Below are 18,895 nucleotides of genomic sequence, written 5' to 3'. Positions count from 1 at the left end.
TAAAGAGGTCTGGTCTGGGGTCTGTATTAGTAAAGGAGGTCTAGTCTGGGGTCTGTATTAGTAAAGGAGGTCTGGTCTGGGGTCTGTATTAGTAAAGGGGGTCTGGTCTGGGGTCTGTATTAGTAAAGAAGGTCTGCTCTAGGTTCTGTATTAGTCAAGGAGGTCTGGTCTGGGGTCAGTATTAGTAAAGGAGGTCTGGTCTGGGGTCTGTATTGGTAAAAGAGGTCTGGTCTGTGGTTTGTATTAGTAAAGAAGGTCTGCTCTAGGATCTGTATTAGTAAAGAAGGTCTGGTCTGGGGTCTGTATTAGTAAAGAAGGTCTGCTCTAGGTTCTGTATTAGTCAAGGAGGTCTGGTCTGGGGTCAGTATTAGTAAAGGAGGTCTGGTCTGGGGTCTGTATTGGTAAAAGAGGTCTGGTCTGGGGTCTGTATTGGTAAAGGAAGTCTGGTCTGAGGTCTGTATTGGTAAAGGAGGTCTGGTCTGGGGTCTGTATTAATAAAGGAGGTCTGGTCTGGGGTCTGTATTAGTAAAGGAGGTCTGGTCTGGGGTCTGTATTAGTAAAGGGGATCTGGTCTGGGGTCTGTATCAGTAAAGGGGGTCTGGTGTCTGTATTAGTAAAGGGGGGTCTGGTGTCTGTATTAGTAAAAAGGGTCTGGTCTGGGGTCTGTATTATTTTGGGAAGTTTGCTCTGAGGTCTGGATTAGTTAATGAGATCTGGCTTGCGGTCTGTGATTGTACAGAGGGTCCAGTCTAGGATCTGTATTAGTATTGCTTTGTGTGGTCTGAAGTCTGTCTTAGGGTATGATCATATAGCGGAATTAACTGCAGAATTTTCCCAAGTAAATTCCACCTCTAAAAACTCTTTCTGACGCAATTGTTGGTGCAGATTTAGCCCTGTCAATGGGGGAAAATCTGCATGCGGGATTCTGACGTAGAATTCCGCACATACATTTTGCCCATTGACAAGGCAGAATCTGAGTGGATCTGTGGCAGAAAGCCGCAGATTTTGACATGGCGTTTTGAGTGGCAAAATTCCACATTTCTGCAGTGTGAACATGCCCAGAGGGAGCTTCCAAACAGGCGGACGAATTTTCTTGACAGATTCCGCTGGGCATTGCGGAAATATTCTGCATCCGCGAAAGGTCCCTTAGTAGAAAAGAGTGTCTGTATTAGTTGCGATGGTCTGGGGTCTGCATTAGTTGTGATGGTCTAGGGTCTGCATTAGTTGTGATGGTCTAGGGTCTGCATTAGTTGTGATGGTCTAGGGTCTGCATTAGTTGTGGTGGTCTGGGGTCTGTATTAGTTGTGATGGTCTGGTCTAGGGTCTGTATTAGTTGTGGTGGTCTGGTCTAGGGTCTGTATTAGTTGTGGTGGTCTGGTCTAGGGTCTGTATTAGTTGTGGTGGTCTGGGGTCTGCATTACTTGTGGTGTTTTGGGGTCTGCATTAGTTGTGGTGGTCTAGGGTCTGCATTAGTTGTGGTGGCCTGGTCTAGGGTCTGTATTAGTTGTAGTGGTCTGGTCTAGGGTCTGTATTAGTTGTAGTGGTCTGGTCTAGGGTCTGTGTTAGTTGTAGTGGTCTGGTCCAGGGTCTGTGTTAGTTGTAGTGGTCTGGTCCAGGGTCTGTGTTAGTTGTAGTGGTCTGGTCCAGGGTCTGTGCTAGTTTGGGAGGTCAGGTCTGGGGCCTGTATTAGTATAGGGCAGTGGTGTTGAACCTATGGCACGCGTGCCAGAGGCGGCACGCGGAGCCCTCCCTACTGGCACGCACCGCCATCGGACGCTCACCACTTGTGAATACCTATATTATCACTGGGGGCGGTCACTATTACCACTGGGGTTGCTGTGTTGGAAATAGGCAGATTTTGACTGCTTTTTGGGTGCGGAAATGCTGCAGAATTTTCCACACAAATTTCCGCTGAGGACATTCTGCAGTATTTCCGCATCCAAAAAGCAGTCAAAAGCTGCACCCTGTCTATTTTGAAGCGGCCCTGTCCTTTTTAGAACGACGGGGGTAAAATCATACTTCGTGATAAGCCCCGCCCCCTTACACGTTGGAACTTTGCGATAAATAAGACGGTTTTGAGTTGCAGTTTGGGCATTCGGTCTCTAAAAGGTTCGCCATCACTGGGATCACTGGGATCTGCATTAGTAAAACAGGTCCAGCCGGGGGTCCTTATTAGTTTGGATCAGGTCTGGGGTCTGTGCTAGTTTACGAGGTCTGGGGACGATATAAATTTAGAGGGTCCATATTTGTGTTAGGTTCAGTGAAGGGGGGGGGGGGTCAAAGTCTGTATTAATCTTGGGGTGACAGTGGGGGCCATGTGCAATACTCAAGTCCCTTAATATGGAGTGTGCCCTATAAAGTAGGAAGGACATAGATTAACATTCCGCATACATTATATTATGTCTCTGACATAGCCCTCATCCGCTGCATCTCCTGAGGTAATTTAACTTTCCTAACTCCCGTAAACAATAGCAGTGGTGCCTTGGGTTAAGAGTTTAATTCGTCCCGTGACGGAACTCTTAACCCAAAACACTCAAATCTCAAAACCAGTTTCATTGAAATGAATGGAAAAGCCATTAATCCGTTCCGGATCGTGAAGCTCCCCCACTGGTTTCAATGGGGATGGCGTTGCCCCATTGAAAGCGATAGGATGCCGGCATCCCTGCAGTGATTTTCGGGGAAGGGTTTTAAATATAACCCCTTCCATGAAATCATCCGTAGCTGCAGTAAAAAAATAAGTAAAATATATACTCACCTGTCCACTGTTGCCAGGGCTCAGGTGCATCTAGCCGCTGCTTGGTCTCCCTGCACTGCTCTGAAACTTTTCAGCAGACAGGTATTAAAAATGCAGGGAGAACAAGCGGCTGCTAGACATGCCTGACCACCGGCAGCAGCGGACAAATCAGTATACTGTATATTTTTTACTACAGCTCGGGATGATTTTCAGGGAAGGGCTTATATTTAAAGCCTTTCACCAAAAATCAATGCAGGGGTTGTCGGCAGGCCATTGCTTTCAATGGGGCCACTCTCAGCAGCGGCAGCCCCATTGAGAGCAGGGCTCTTAACCCAAGTTTTTGCTCTTAAGTCAAAGCAAAAATTTGGGAGAGATCCTGCTCTCAAGTCAAAAAGCTTGTAAGTTGAGACACTCTTAACCCAAGATATCACTGTACTAACTTTTTTCCTCTGGGTCATTATGAACACGGCGATACCAGATCTGTTTTTTTTTTTTTTAACATAGTAAGGGCAAAAACAGACGCACATGAGCTAATACGCTCGCCGTTACAGAGTCCATTACAGCATGAATCGGGATGTTTTTTTTACAGAATATTCAAACTCTGCGCTTAGGCCCCCTGTCCACGGGCGAGGTGGAATATCTCTAGCGATATTCCGCTGCCCGGGAGCAGGGGAGAGAACTATCGGTTCTCTGCGGCTCATCGTGGAGAATCGCGGCAAGTCGCAGTATGCTGCGATTTGAGTCCCGCGAGCGGAGAATCGTTACTTACAGCCAGATTATCACAAGAAGTAACGCAATGCAAGATCGCCTGTGGACAGGAGCCCTTGGAATATAGTATATGGTACTGTATAGGAAAGGACACTGTATTAGAGGTATATAGCACTGTATAGGGGAGGACACTGTGTATTAGAGGTATATAGCACAGTATAGGAGAGGACACTGTGTATTAGAGGGATATAATACACTATAGAGGAGGACACTGTATTAGAGGTATATAGTACAGTATAGGGAAGGACACTGTATTAGAGGTATATAGTACTGTATAGGGGAGGACACTGTCTATTAGAAGTATGTAGTACTGTATGCAGGAGGATACTGTGTAAGGGCGCCCACCCACTGGCGATTTTTTTCCCTGCGAAATTCGCAGCATTTTTTTCTCTGCAGGGGTCTATGGGACTTGCAATGTTAAAATCGCGATCGCGCAAAATCGCAATTTACCGCGAAATCGCGATTTTGCGTGATCGCGATTTTAACATTACAAGTCCCATAGACCCCTGGAGAGAAAAAAATGCTGCGAATTTCGCAGGGAAAAAAAAAATCGCCAGTGGGTGGGCGCCCTAATACGGGAATATAGTACTGTATAGAGGATGACACTGTGAATTAGAGGTATGCAGCACAGTATAGGTGAGGACACTGTATTAGTGGTATATAGTACTGTATGGGAGAGGACACTGTATTAGAGGTATATAGCACTGTATAAGAGAGGACACGGTGTATTGGAGGCATATAGTATAGGGGATGACACTGTGTATTAGAAGTATATAGTACTGTATAGGGGAGGACACTGTGTATTAAAGGTATATAGTACAGTATAGGGGGGGAGGACACTGTATTAAAAGTATATAGTACTGTATGCGGGAGGACACTGTATATTAGAGGTATATAGTACTGTATAAGAGAGGACACTGTGTATTAGAGGTATATAGCACTGTATGCGGGAGGACACTGTATTAGAAGTATATAGTACTGTATGCGGGAGGACACTGCATTAGAGGTATATAGTACAGTATAAGGGAAGGACACTGTATTCAAGGTATATAGTACTGTATAGGGGAGGACACTGTATTAGAGGTATATAGAACTGTATAGGGGAGGATACTGTGTATTAGAGGTATATAGTACTGTATAGAGGAGGACACTGTGTATTAGAAGTATATAGTATAGGGGATGACACTGTGTATTAGAGGTATATAGTACTGTATAGGGGAGGACAATGTATTAGAGGTATATAGTACTGTAATGGGGGGACACTGTGTATTAGAGGTATATAGTACTGCATAGGGGAGGACACTGTTTATTAGAGGAAGACAGTACTGTATAGAGGAGGACACTATGTATTAGAGGTAGATAGTGCTGTATAGAGGAGGACACTGTATTAGAAGTATAGAGTACTGTATGCGGGAGGACACTGTCTATTAGAGGTATATAGTACAGTATAGGGGAGGACACTGTGTATTAAAGGTATATAGTACAATATAGGGGAGGACACTATATTAGAAGTAGTTGGTACAGTATAGGGGAGGACACTGTATATTAGACTTATATAGTACTGTATGGGGGAGGATACTGTGTATTAGAGGTATATAGTACTGTATAGAGGAGGACACTGTGTATTAGAAGTATATAGCACTGTATAGGGGGAAAACACTGTGTATTAGAGGTGTATAGTACTGTATAGGGGAGGACACTGTGTATTAGAGGTAAATAGGACTGTATAGGGGAGGACAATGTATTAGAGGTATATAGTACTGTAATAGTGGGGGACACTGTGTATTAGAGGTATATAGTACTGCATACGGGAGGACACTGTATTAGAGGTAGACAGTACTGTATAGAGAAGTACACTATGTATTAGAGGTAGATAGTGCTGTATAGGGGAGGACACTGTATTAGAAGTATATAGTACTATATGCGGGAGGAGACTGTCTATTAGAGGTATATAGTACAGTATAGGGGAGGACACTGTATTAGAGGTATATGGTACTGTATAGGGGGGGACACTGTGTATTAAAGGTACATAGTACTGTATGGCAGAGGATACTGTGTATTAGAGGTAGATAGTACTGTATAGAGGAGGACACTGTGTATTAGAAGTATATAGCACTGAATTGGGGAGGACACTGTGTATTAGAGGTATATAGTACTGTATAGGGGAGGACACTGTGTATTAGAGGTATATAGTACTGTATAGGGAAGGACAATGTATGAGAGGTATATAGTACTGTAATGGGGGGGCACTGTGTATTAGAGGTATATAGTACTGCATAGGGGAGGACACTGTTTATTAGAGGTATATAGTACTGCATAGGGGAGGGCACTGTATTAGAGGTATATAGTACTGCATAGGGGAGGGCACTGTATTAGAGGTAGACAGTACTGTATAGGGGAGGAAACTGTATTAGATGTAGACAGTACTGTATAGAGGAGGACACTATGTATTAGAGGTAGATAGTGCTGTACAGGGGAGGACACTGTAATAGAAGTATATAGTACTGTATGCGGGAGGACACTGTCTATTAGAGGTATATAGTACAGTATAGGAGAGGACACTGTGTATTAGAGGTATATAGTACTGTATAGGGGAGGACAATGTATTAGAGGTATATAGTACTGTAATGGTGGGGGACACTGTATTAGAGGTATATAGTACTGCATACGGGAGGACACTGTATTAGAGGTATATAGTACTGTATAGGGGAGGACACTGTGTATTAGAGGTAGACAGTACTGTATAGAGAAGGATACTATGTATTAGAGGTAGATAGTGCTGTATAGGGGAGGACACTGTATTAGAAGTATATAGTACTGTATGCGGGAGGACACTGTCTATTAGAGGTATATAGTACAGTATAGGGGAGGACACTGTGTATTAGAGGTATATAGTACTGTATAGGGGAGGACACTGTGTATTAAAGGTATATAGTACAGTATAGGGGAGGACACTGTATTAAAAGTATATAGTACTGTATGCGGAAGGACACTGTATATTAGAGGTATATAGTACTGTATAGGGGAGGACACTGTGTATTAGAGGTATATAGTACTGTATAGAGGAAGGACACTGTGTATTAGCGGTATATAGTACTGTCTAGGGGAGGACAATGTATTAGAGGTATATAGTACTGTAATGGGGGGAACACTGTGTATTAGAGGTATATAGCACTGCATAGGGGAGGACACTGTTTATTAGAGGTATATAGTACTGCATAGGGGAGGACACTGTGTATTAGAGGTATATAGTACTGTATAGGGGAGGACAATGTATTAGAGGTATATAGTACTGTAATGGGGGGGCACTGTGTATTAGAGGTATATAGTACTGCATAGGGGAGGACACAGTTTATTAGAGGTATATAGTACTGTATAGAGGAGGACACTATGTATTAGAGGTAGATAGTGCTGTATAGGGGAGGACACTGTATTAGAGGTATATAGTACTGTATGCGGGAGGATACTGTGTATTAGAGGTATATAGCACTGTATAGGGGAGGACACTGTGTATTGGAGGTATATAGTACTGTATAGGGGAGGGCACTGTGTATTAGAGGTATATAGCACTGTATAAGGGAGGGCACTGTGTATTAGCGGTATATAGCACTGTATAGGGGAAGGCACTGTGTATTAGAGGTATATAGCACTGTATAGGGGAGGATACTGTGTATTAGAGGTATATAGTACTGTATGGGGGAGGACACTGTATTAGAGGTATATAGTACTGTATAGGGGAGGACACTGTATTAGAAATATATAGTACTGTAATGGGGGGGACACTGTGTATTAGAGGTATATAGTACTGAATAGGGGAGGACACTGCGTATTAGAGGTAGACAGTACTGTATAGAGGAGGACACTGTATTAGAGGTATATAGTACAGTATGGGGGAGGACACTGTATTAGAGGTATATAGTACTGTATGCTGGAGGACACTGTCTATTGGGGGTATATAGTAGAGTATAGGGGAGGACACTGTATTTGAGGTATATAGCACTGTATAGGGGAGGACACTGTATTAGAGGTATATAGCACTGTATAGGGGAGGACACTGTGTATTAGGGGTGTATAATACTTTATGGAAGAGGGCAATACACAGAGGTACCTCTAATACACAGAGGTATATAGTACTGTATAGAGGAGGACACTGTGTATTAGAGGTAGATAGTACTGTATAGGGGAGGACACTGTATTAGAGGTAGATAGTATTCTATAGGGGTGGACACTGTATTAGAGATAGATAGTACTTTATAGGGGAAGGACACTGTGTATTAAAGGTATATAGTACTGTATAGGGAAGGAGACTGTATTAGAGGTAGATAGTACTGTAATGGGGGAGGACACTGTGTATTAGAGGTATATAGTACTCTATAGGAGAGAACACTGTGTATTAGAGGTAGATAGTACTGTATAGGGGAGGACACTGTGTATTAGAGGTATATAGCACTGTATAGGGGAGGACACTGTTTATGAGAGGTATATAGCACTGCATAGGGGAGGACACTGTATTAGAGGTAGATCGTACTGTATAGGGGAGGGCACTGTGTATTAGAGGTATATAGCACTGTATAGGGGAGGACACTGTGTATTAGAGGTATATAGTACTGTGTGGGGGAGGACACTGTATTAGAGGTATATAGCACTGCATAGGGGAGGACACTGTATTAGAGATAGATAGTACTGTTTAGTGGAGGACACTGTATTAGAGGTAGATAGTACTGTATAGGGGAGGACACTGTGTATTAGAGGTAGATGGTACTGTTTAGTGGAGGACACTGTGTATTAGAGGTAGATAGTACTGTATAGGGGAGGACACTGTGTATTAGAGGTAGATAGTACTGTATAGGGGAGGACACTGTATTAGAGGTAGATAGTACTGTTTAGTGGAGGACACTGTGTATTAGAGGTAGATAGTACTGTATAGGGGAGGACACTGTGTATTAGAGGTAGATAGTGCTGTATAGGGGAGGACACTGTATTAGAGGTAGATAGTACTGTATAGGGAAGGACACTGTATTAGAGGTAGATAGTACTGTATAGGGGAGCACACTGTGTATTAGAGGTGTATACTACTGTATAGGGAAGGACACTGTGTATTAGATGCAGATAGTACTGTATAGGGGAGGACACTGTGTATTAGAGGTGTATAGTACTGTATAGGGGAGGACACTGTGTATTCGAGGTAGATAGTACTGTATAGGGGAGGACACTGTGTATTAGAGGTACATAGTACTGTATAGGAGAGGACACTGTGTATTAAAGGGAGATAGTACTGTATAGGGGAGGACACTGTGTATTAGAGGTACATAGTACTGTATAGGGGAGGACACTGTGTATTAGAGGTAGATAGTACTGTATAGGGGAGGACACTGTGTATTAGTGGTACATAGTACTGTATAGGGAAGGACACTGTGTATTAGAGGTACATAGTACTGTATAGGGGAGCACACTGTGTATTAGAGGTAGATCGTGTCCTCCCCTATACAGTACTGTGTATTAGAGGTAGATAGCACTGTATAGGGGAGGACACTGTGTATTAGAGGTAGATAAAACTGTATAGTGGAGGACACTGTGTATTAGAGGTATATAGTTCTGTATAGTGTAGGACACTGTATTAGAGGTATATAGCACTGTATAGGGGAGGACACTGTATTAGAGGTATATAGCACTGTATAGGGGAGGACACTATATTAGAGGTATATAGTACTGTATAGGGGAGGACACTGTGTATTAGAGGTAGATAGCACTGTATAGGGGAGGACACTGTGTATTAGAGGTACATAGTACTGTATAGGGGAGGACACTGTATTAGAGGTACATAGTACTATATAGTGGAGGACACTGTGTATTAGAGGTATATAGTACCGTATAGGGGAGGACACTGTGTATTAGAGGTATATAGCACCGTATAGGGGAGGACACTTCTCTCTATCCCTGTACATGAAGTTCCGCCTCTCTCAACTGGCAACTTCTCGCTCCTCCTGTCAGTTTGTGCCCCTCCCCCTCGCTTGGGGCGGGGTTACACGGGGGTTGAGCTGCTCTCCGGCCTGCAGAGCGGTGTACGGAGAGCACAGACCTGGCTGCTGCATGATGACCGCTGAGGAGGTGAAGAGCGAGCCTGGAGCCCCGGGCTTCACAATGGAGGGCGCGGACATCAGTCCCAAGGGGGACCATGGGGTTCTGAAGGTAAGTGCGGGGTCTCCTTCTCCCCTCTGGGCGGGTGACTGCAGTGCCTGGGGGCACGGCCTGATCCTGCCCAGTGCTATGTGTCACTGCACACTCACCTGGAATATCTGCCCCTTGTACAGTATGTATGTGATAGGGCAGAGAGGGGTCCTCCAGACCATAGACTACTACTCCCAGCATTACAGAGGTGATCACCATACTACAGGACAACTTTGTAGCAATGTGTTACCTCCTGTATTATACTCCAGAGCTGCACTCGCTATTCTGCTGGCGGAGTCACTGTGTACATACATTACTTATCCTGTACTGAACCTGAGTTACATCCTGTATTCTACTCCAGAGCCGCACTCGCTATTCTGCTGGCGGAGTCACTGTGTACATACATTACTGATCCTGTACTGAACCTGAGTTACATCCTGTATTCTACTCCAGAGCCGCACTCGCTATTCTGCTGGCGGAGTCACTGTGTACATACATTACTGATCCTGTACTGAACCTGAGTTACATCCTGTATTCTACTCCAGAGCCGCACTCGCTATTCTGCTGGCGGAGTCACTGTGTACATACATTACTGATCCTGTACTGAACCTGAGTTACATCCTGTATTCTACTCCAGAGCCGCACTCGCTATTCTGCTGGCGGAGTCACTGTGTACATACATTACTGATCCTGTACTGAACCTGAGTTACATCCTGTATTCTACTCCAGAGCCGCACTCGCTATTCTGCTGGCGGAGTCACTGTGTACATACATTACTGATCCTGTACTGAACCTGAGTTACATCCTGTATTCTACTCCAGAGCCGCACTCGCTATTCTGCTGGCGGAGTCACTGTGTACATACATTACTGATCCTGTACTGAACCTGAGTTACATCCTGTATTCTACTCCAGAGCCGCACTCGCTATTCTGCTGGCGGAGTCACTGTGTACATACATTACTGATCCTGTACTGAACCTGAGTTACATCCTGTATTCTACTCCAGAGCCGCACTCGCTATTCTGCTGGCGGAGTCACTGTGTACATACATTACTGATCCTGTACTGAACCTGAGTTACATCCTGTATTCTACTCCAGAGCCGCACTCGCTATTCTGCTGGCGGAGTCACTGTGTACATACATTACTGATCCTGTACTGAACCTGAGTTACATCCTGTATTCTACTCCAGAGCCGCACTCGCTATTCTGCTGGCGGAGTCACTGTGTACATACATTACTGATCCTGTACTGAACCTGAGTTACATCCTGTATTCTACTCCAGAGCCGCACTCGCTATTCTGCTGGCGGAGTCACTGTGTACATACATTACTGATCCTGTACTGAACCTGAGTTACATCCTGTATTCTACTCCAGAGCCGCACTCGCTATTCTGCTGGCGGAGTCACTGTGTACATACATTACTGATCCTGTACTGAACCTGAGTTACATCCTGTATTCTACTCCAGAGCCGCACTCGCTATTCTGCTGGCGGAGTCACTGTGTACATACATTACTGATCCTGTACTGAACCTGAGTTACATCCTGTATTCTACTCCAGAGCCGCACTCGCTATTCTGCTGGCGGAGTCACTGTGTACATACATTACTGATCCTGTACTGAACCTGAGTTACATCCTGTATTCTACTCCAGAGCCGCACTCGCTATTCTGCTGGCGGAGTCACTGTGTACATACATTACTGATCCTGTACTGAACCTGAGTTACATCCTGTATTCTACTCCAGAGCCGCACTCGCTATTCTGCTGGCGGAGTCACTGTGTACATACATTACTGATCCTGTACTGAACCTGAGTTACATCCTGTATTCTACTCCAGAGCCGCACTCGCTATTCTGCTGGCGGAGTCACTGTGTACATACATTACTGATCCTGTACTGAACCTGAGTTACATCCTGTATTCTACTCCAGAGCCGCACTCGCTATTCTGCTGGCGGAGTCACTGTGTACATACATTACTGATCCTGTACTGAACCTGAGTTACATCCTGTATTCTACTCCAGAGCCGCACTCGCTATTCTGCTGGCGGAGTCACTGTGTACATACATTACTGATCCTGTACTGAACCTGAGTTACATTCTGTATTCTACTCCAGAGCCGCACTCGCTATTCTGCTGGCGGAGTCACTGTGTACATACATTACTGATCCTGTACTGAACCTGAGTTACATCCTGTATTCTACTCCAGAGCCGCACTCGCTATTCTGCTGGCGGAGTCACTGTGTACATACATTACTGATCCTGTACTGAACCTGAGTTACATCCTGTATTCTACTCCAGAGCCGCACTCGCTATTCTGCTGGCGGAGTCACTGTGTACATACATTACTGATCCTGTACTGAACCTGAGTTACATCCTGTATTCTACTCCAGAGCCGCACTCGCTATTCTGCTGGCGGAGTCACTGTGTACATACATTACTGATCCTGTACTGAACCTGAGTTACATCCTGTATTCTACTCCAGAGCCGCACTCGCTATTCTGCTGGCGGAGTCACTGTGTACATACATTACTGATCCTGTACTGAACCTGAGTTACATCCTGTATTCTACTCCAGAGCCGCACTCGCTATTCTGCTGGCGGAGTCACTGTGTACATACATTACTGATCCTGTACTGAACCTGAGTTACATCCTGTATTCTACTCCAGAGCCGCACTCGCTATTCTGCTGGCGGAGTCACTGTGTACATACATTACTGATCCTGTACTGAACCTGAGTTACATCCTGTATTCTACTCCAGAGCCGCACTCGCTATTCTGCTGGCGGAGTCACTGTGTACATACATTACTGATCCTGTACTGAACCTGAGTTACATCCTGTATTCTACTCCAGAGCCGCACTCGCTATTCTGCTGGCGGAGTCACTGTGTACATACATTACTGATCCTGTACTGAACCTGAGTTACATCCTGTATTCTACTCCAGAGCCGCACTCGCTATTCTGCTGGCGGAGTCACTGTGTACATACATTACTGATCCTGTACTGAACCTGAGTTACATCCTGTATTCTACTCCAGAGCCGCACTCGCTATTCTGCTGGCGGAGTCACTGTGTACATACATTACTGATCCTGTACTGAACCTGAGTTACATCCTGTATTCTACTCCAGAGCCGCACTCGCTATTCTGCTGGCGGAGTCACTGTGTACATACATTACTGATCCTGTACTGAACCTGAGTTACATCCTGTATTCTACTCCAGAGCCGCACTCGCTATTCTGCTGGCGGAGTCACTGTGTACATACATTACTGATCCTGTACTGAACCTGAGTTACATCCTGTATTCTACTCCAGAGCCGCACTCGCTATTCTGCTGGCGGAGTCACTGTGTACATACATTACTGATCCTGTACTGAACCTGAGTTACATCCTGTATTCTACTCCAGAGCCGCACTCGCTATTCTGCTGGCGGAGTCACTGTGTACATACATTACTGATCCTGTACTGAACCTGAGTTACATCCTGTATTCTACTCCAGAGCCGCACTCGCTATTCTGCTGGCGGAGTCACTGTGTACATACATTACTGATCCTGTACTGAACCTGAGTTACATCCTGTATTCTACTCCAGAGCCGCACTCGCTATTCTGCTGGCGGAGTCACTGTGTACATACATTACTGATCCTGTACTGAACCTGAGTTACATCCTGTATTCTACTCCAGAGCCGCACTCGCTATTCTGCTGGCGGAGTCACTGTGTACATACATTACTTATCCTGTACTGAACCTGAGTTACATCCTGTATTATACTTCAGAGCCGCACTCGCTATTCTGCTGGCGGAGTCACTGTGTACATACATTACTGATCCTGTACTGAACCTGAGTTACATCCTGTATTCTACTCCAGAGCCGCACTCGCTATTCTGCTGGCGGAGTCACTGTGTACATACATTACTGATCCTGTACTGAACCTGAGTTACATCCTGTATTCTACTCCAGAGCCGCACTCGCTATTCTGCTGGCGGAGTCACTGTGTACATACATTACTGATCCTGTACTGAACCTGAGTTACATCCTGTATTCTACTCCAGAGCCGCACTCGCTATTCTGCTGGCGGAGTCACTGTGTACATACATTACTTATCCTGTACTGAACCTGAGTTACATCCTGTATTATACTTCAGAGCCGCACTCGCTATTCTGCTGGCGGAGTCACTGTGTACATACATTACTTATCCTGTACTGATTTGGAGTTACATCCTGTATTATCCTCCAGAGCCGCACTCGCTATTCTGCTGGTGGAGTCACTGTGTACACACATTACTTATCCTGTACTGTTCCTGACTTACATCCTGTAGATCTTTTATTATAAAAGTATAAAAGATAACAATAAAAGCAAACTGTAACAATAGTAAATAATAATAATACAACCGTATACAGAGATAAGGCCCTTCACCCAGAGTCCATGGTCCACAAACAAAAGAAAACCCCATGTCTGGACTCCCCCCTCCCCCCGCCGTACACTCGCACACACTCAACACAAAACACAATATACCTAAAAGAAGAACATCCACCTATCCAGAAAATAAAACTAAAACTACAGGTCCAGCCGTACTGCACTGAAACCACATCACAAACAAAATTAGGCAATAACATAAACATAACATAGATATCAATAATTAACTAAATATGAAAATAAAGACCAAGCCATCCGGCATAAAAAAAAAAAAAAAAATTCTTTAGTTATTTTTGTTTTTGGGTCCCCAGTGCAGCTCGGGGGCCAAGCCTGCTCCAACAGTCCGTGCCCAGAGTTCTAAAGTTCAGGACGTGCCAAGCTACACAGGGGTTTTTTTTGTTTTTATATATATATATATATATATATATATATATATATATATATAAATAAAACTATACAACACTCTGCCTGCTGCAGCCTGGGGGCCATGCCCGCTCCACCAGTCCGTGCCCAGAGTTCAATGTTCGGGACGTGCCAGGCTACGGCTCAAGGCGTGAAACCACTCCCCCCAACACCCTACCTAACCTAACTACCACCCAGAACGTGAATATATACATATAAACATATATTAACCATTATACATGACATACACGATATGTATTAACATAACCCGAAAGCCTTAGGTCGGCTCACCTGCAGCCCTACTTCACTCCATCTTGCCCAAATGAAAACAAAAAGCTTTATGTTGCACTCACAGCCCCCCACCGGGATTGGAGATGATAAACCGGGCACAGATATCATAATGTACTATCCCTTACATTTTCTCCCTATTCTCTCCCTAATTTGCCCTAGACTGTCCTCAATCTGCCCCTCAGTCTGACCCTTCATAGAAAACTGTCCCTGCCCTATCCCTCCTCTCTCCCTATCCTGTCCCTATTCTCTCCCTACTCTGCCCCTAGAAAATTAAGAAAAGACTGTCCCTAACGAAATACAAGCCCTCTCCATAGGAGAGAAGCCTTAGATGTGCCCAGCCTCTCATACTCCACAGAACGTACCAGGATGTTTCTACATACCGTATCCACGGGGAGGACTTTTAGTTCCGTCGAGATTAAACACCGTGCACTCCAGATGTGGAACCTGACCACTAGACTAACTATAAATAAAGTGCAACGGTCCCTGCCACCAAGACCTCTGAAGGCTCCATAAGCCCACTCCGCATAGGAGAGGTGTGCCAGCTGAGGCCAGCCTATGGAGACCCCTACCCGTTTGTATCTCTGTATTAAAGAGGCACTGAAGCAGGAAATGCTCCATGCTTTCCAGCAGTTTGCTGCACTCCTGACGGGGGCAGCCCCTGTCAATCAGAGGCCTGCTCTTCAAGTTACCTCTTACATACAGTCTCCCGTGAAAGAAGCGCCAAACCAAGTCCCAAAACTTCAAGGGGACCCGGGTTGAATTCAGTAAATGTAACCCTCCCTCCAGGTCCCGACTTGGGCAGTCCTTGAGCGCCAGGGGCTTCTGGAAATGGGTCAACAGGACTCTTTCGTCGAGGAGCCGCCTCGTCAGAGTCCTGATCTCCCACATCCCCAGACCCCACCGGCGTATCACCTTCAGAACCAAGGTAGCATAAGCCGGGAGATGTCGGTGCTGCGTGTGAAGGTCCTTCACTCGCCCTCCTGTCTCCCATTCCTGGAAGAAGGGCCGAAACCATCCCCGGCAGGAGTAGACCCACGGAGGAGCCCTCTCTTGCCAGAGGTTGCCTATGTTGATCTTAAAAAAGGTGTTTACAAGAAACACCACGAGGTTGACCATAGACAACCCCCCCTAGACTTCTCGTGCGGTATGTAACATCTCTCCTGATCAGGTTCAACCTGTTCCCCCACAACATTAGGAAGAACAGGTTATAGACCCAAGTCCAGAGAGGTTCTGGCAAAATGCATACGCTGCCCAGGTAGATGAATAACGGGAGCAGGTATGTTTTGATCAGGCTAATTCTTTCCCGAAGGGTCAAAGACCAACCCTTCCACTGATTAACCTTGTGAGTTGCACCATCTAGCCTGTTCACCCAATTTTGCATGGGGTAATCCCCCTGGCCGAATTTGATGCCAAGTACTTTTGCTGAAGTTTGGGGCACCGGAAGGGTGTTCGGGAGATCAAACGTAGGATCCCCCCTTCCTAACCAGAGACTTTCACACTTATCCCAGTTGAACATAGACCCGGAAGCTTCCGAGTAGCGGTCCACCTCCGACACCACAAACTCCGCCTCCTCTCTCGAGGACACGAAGAGCGTGACATCATCGGCATATGCCCCTGCCCTCAGAGTAGCCTCCGGCATCGCCTGGTCCATCCCAACCCCTGCTATAGGTCCACAATCAACCCTCCTAAGGAAGGGATCTATCGCAAACGCATACAACAGGGGACTTAGAGGACAGCCCTGACGGACGGTACTCGTGATTAACCCGATCAAACGCTTTGGCCTGATCCAAGGACAGCAAGTACCCCTCCCAGTGACCAGCCCTACCCTGCTCCACTGCCTCCCGGACACCGAGAACAGCACTAAAGGTGCTACGGCCTGGAACAGAGCAATGCTGGGCGCCCGAGAGGAGCCGGGGTGCAAACTTCACCAGGCGATTAAACAGCACTTTTGCCAGAACCTTCCTGTCCGTATTGAGAAGCGCTATGGGACGCCAGTTCTCAATACGGCTCGAGTCTTTACCTTTTGACAGAATGATCAAGGCCGACCTCCTCATTGACCTAGGCAGAGTGCCCGAGGAAAGACACTCATTAAATACCTCCGTCAAGAGGGGACTCAAGAGGTCCTTGAAGGTCTTATAATACTCGGATGTTAATCCATCCGGACCTAGCGGCTTATTGAGCCGGAGCCCATCAATCACCAGTTTAACTTCCTCTTCTCTGATCTCTTCTGTCAAAACGGCAAGAGAGGTGTCTACTCCCAGCTCAGGGACAGTTTCACCCAGGAAAGCAGACATCACTTCCGAATCTAGATCCCTCTTTCCCAAGAGTTGCGAGTAGTAGGATCTGACGACCTCCAGAATCCCTGATCTGGATCGATTCAGGGATCCTGTACTGTCAATCAGTCCAGTGACCACTTTACTATTCACTGACATCCTACAGTTTCTGTAAGGGTCGGGCGAGCGGTACTTCCCGAAATCCCTCTCAAAAACCAAGGATGCGTGTCTGTCATACTGGCAAGTCTTGAGTAAAGATTTCATTCTGGAGATCTGCTCGCGGCTACCTCCAGTCGAAACGAGATGTTCGAGTTTCTTCCTCAGGCCGTTGTACAGGCGGTACCTGTCCAGGCATCTGAGGTTGGAGAGCTCTCGGAAGAACCTCGCCGCCCTCCTCTTGAACATCTCCCACCACTCTGACTTCCTGCTACAGAGATCCAGTAATGGTACCTGGCTCTGCAGAAAATCCTCAAAGGACTGTCTTATCTCTGCTTCCTCCAGGAGTGATGAATTCAGTCTCCACAAACCTCTGCCCATCCGGGGGGTCTCTGCAACATTCAGAGAAAACAATATTAGACAGTGGTCGGAGAATTCCACCTCAACAACGGACACTGGTGAAGAGATGGCTTCCTCCTTCAAATAAAACCTGTCTATTCTAGACCTGCTCTGACCCCTATAAAAGGTGAATCTCTCGTGGCCTGGGGTGTGCCGGATGTGGACATCCACCAGGCGAGCCTCGCTAGCTACACTATTAAGTGCGACGCCATCAAAAGCCAACCACCTGCTCCAGAGCCTCCCCTATCGCGGGCTCTCGTGACTGTATTAAAGTCACCTCCAAAGACAACTTGGCGGCTGGTAAAAAGGTAGGGCTTGATCCTCATAAAGAGACTCTTCCTGTCCTTTTTTGACTGGGGACCATAGATGTTTACAAGTCTCAATTCTTGTCCCTTCATGAGGACATCTAAGATCAGGCACCTTCCCATTTCTAATTCAATTACTCGTCGGCATTCAACCACTGCGGTAAAAAGAACCGCCACTCCGCTATACGGCTCAGCCGCAAGAGACCAGTAGGAAGGGCCTGACCTCCACTCCCTTTTTGCCTTATGTAAGGCTGCAACATCAGACAGCCTGGTCTCCTGCAAAAATAAAATGTCGGCTTCAACGCGGCCGAGAAAATCAAAGGCCGCAAATCTAGCCATATCAGACTTAATGCTGGCAACGTTAATTGATGCCAGAGTCAGCGGAGTGGGTGCCGCCATCATGAGTGATTAAATTAGATGGCTTTCTTCCTCACACCCGCTTCTTCGGGGTCGGAGGAAAGTCCCTTGCTTCTTTTTTTTGGACACAGATGTGTCCATAGCAGGGGATCCCCCGACCCCATCGTCCTTGTTTCCAGGCTCCAGAGTAGCCCCCTCCCCTGTAGGAACTATGCCTCCACGAGGAGGAGACTCAGCGTCCCCCGTTGACCCTTTCTTCGCCCCAGGCACCTTGCCCTTCGCTTCCCCCTCAGAGGAGGAAGAGATGTCTTGAAGGGCCCGGTACCTATTGGAGAGTCCAACTGGAGGTGAGCAGGCTTCTCCTTCCAGTACTTGGCCCGGGGTGGGAGAAGATCTTGAATCCCCCCTTCGCTTTCTCCTAGTGGCACCTAGCTTACGCCGTTTCTCTAACCATCTCTTTCCTTCCTCATCCACACTCTCATAGTGGGAGGAATCTGAAGAGTTGGTCTTTCCCTCCTCCCTCTGGATCCTCCTGTCCTCTTCAGGAACAGGGGCCACCATTGATCCACCTGCTGTGGGCGCTCCTGTCAGCTCCCTGCTCCGTCTGCGTTGGTCCTGATGCCTCTGCTCAGCAGGC

General features: G+C 46.3%; 2 protein-coding genes across 2 annotated transcripts in view; one reads left to right on the top strand and one right to left on the bottom strand.

Moving 5' to 3' along the window:
• Window positions 1-18,895, bottom strand: part of DDX11 (DEAD/H-box helicase 11) — a 134,104-nt gene that overhangs the window by 112,625 nt on the left and 2,584 nt on the right. The gene's annotated exons all lie outside the window — the stretch shown is intronic.
• The window catches only part of FKBP4 (FKBP prolyl isomerase 4), a 57,345-nt gene continuing 47,967 nt past the window's right edge, over window positions 9,518-18,895 (top strand). The window contains exon 1 of the mRNA XM_066590906.1: window positions 9,518-9,691. Coding sequence (XP_066447003.1) covers window positions 9,593-9,691 — 99 coding nt within the window. The 5' untranslated portion in view covers window positions 9,518-9,592. The remainder of the gene's footprint in view (window positions 9,692-18,895) is intronic.

Source organism: Eleutherodactylus coqui, chromosome 2 (assembly GCF_035609145.1).
Source record: "Eleutherodactylus coqui strain aEleCoq1 chromosome 2, aEleCoq1.hap1, whole genome shotgun sequence".
NCBI lineage: Eukaryota > Metazoa > Chordata > Amphibia > Anura > Eleutherodactylidae > Eleutherodactylus > Eleutherodactylus coqui.
The sequence above is the reverse complement of the archived record's forward strand: the minus strand, read 5'-3'. Positions and strand labels throughout refer to the sequence as shown.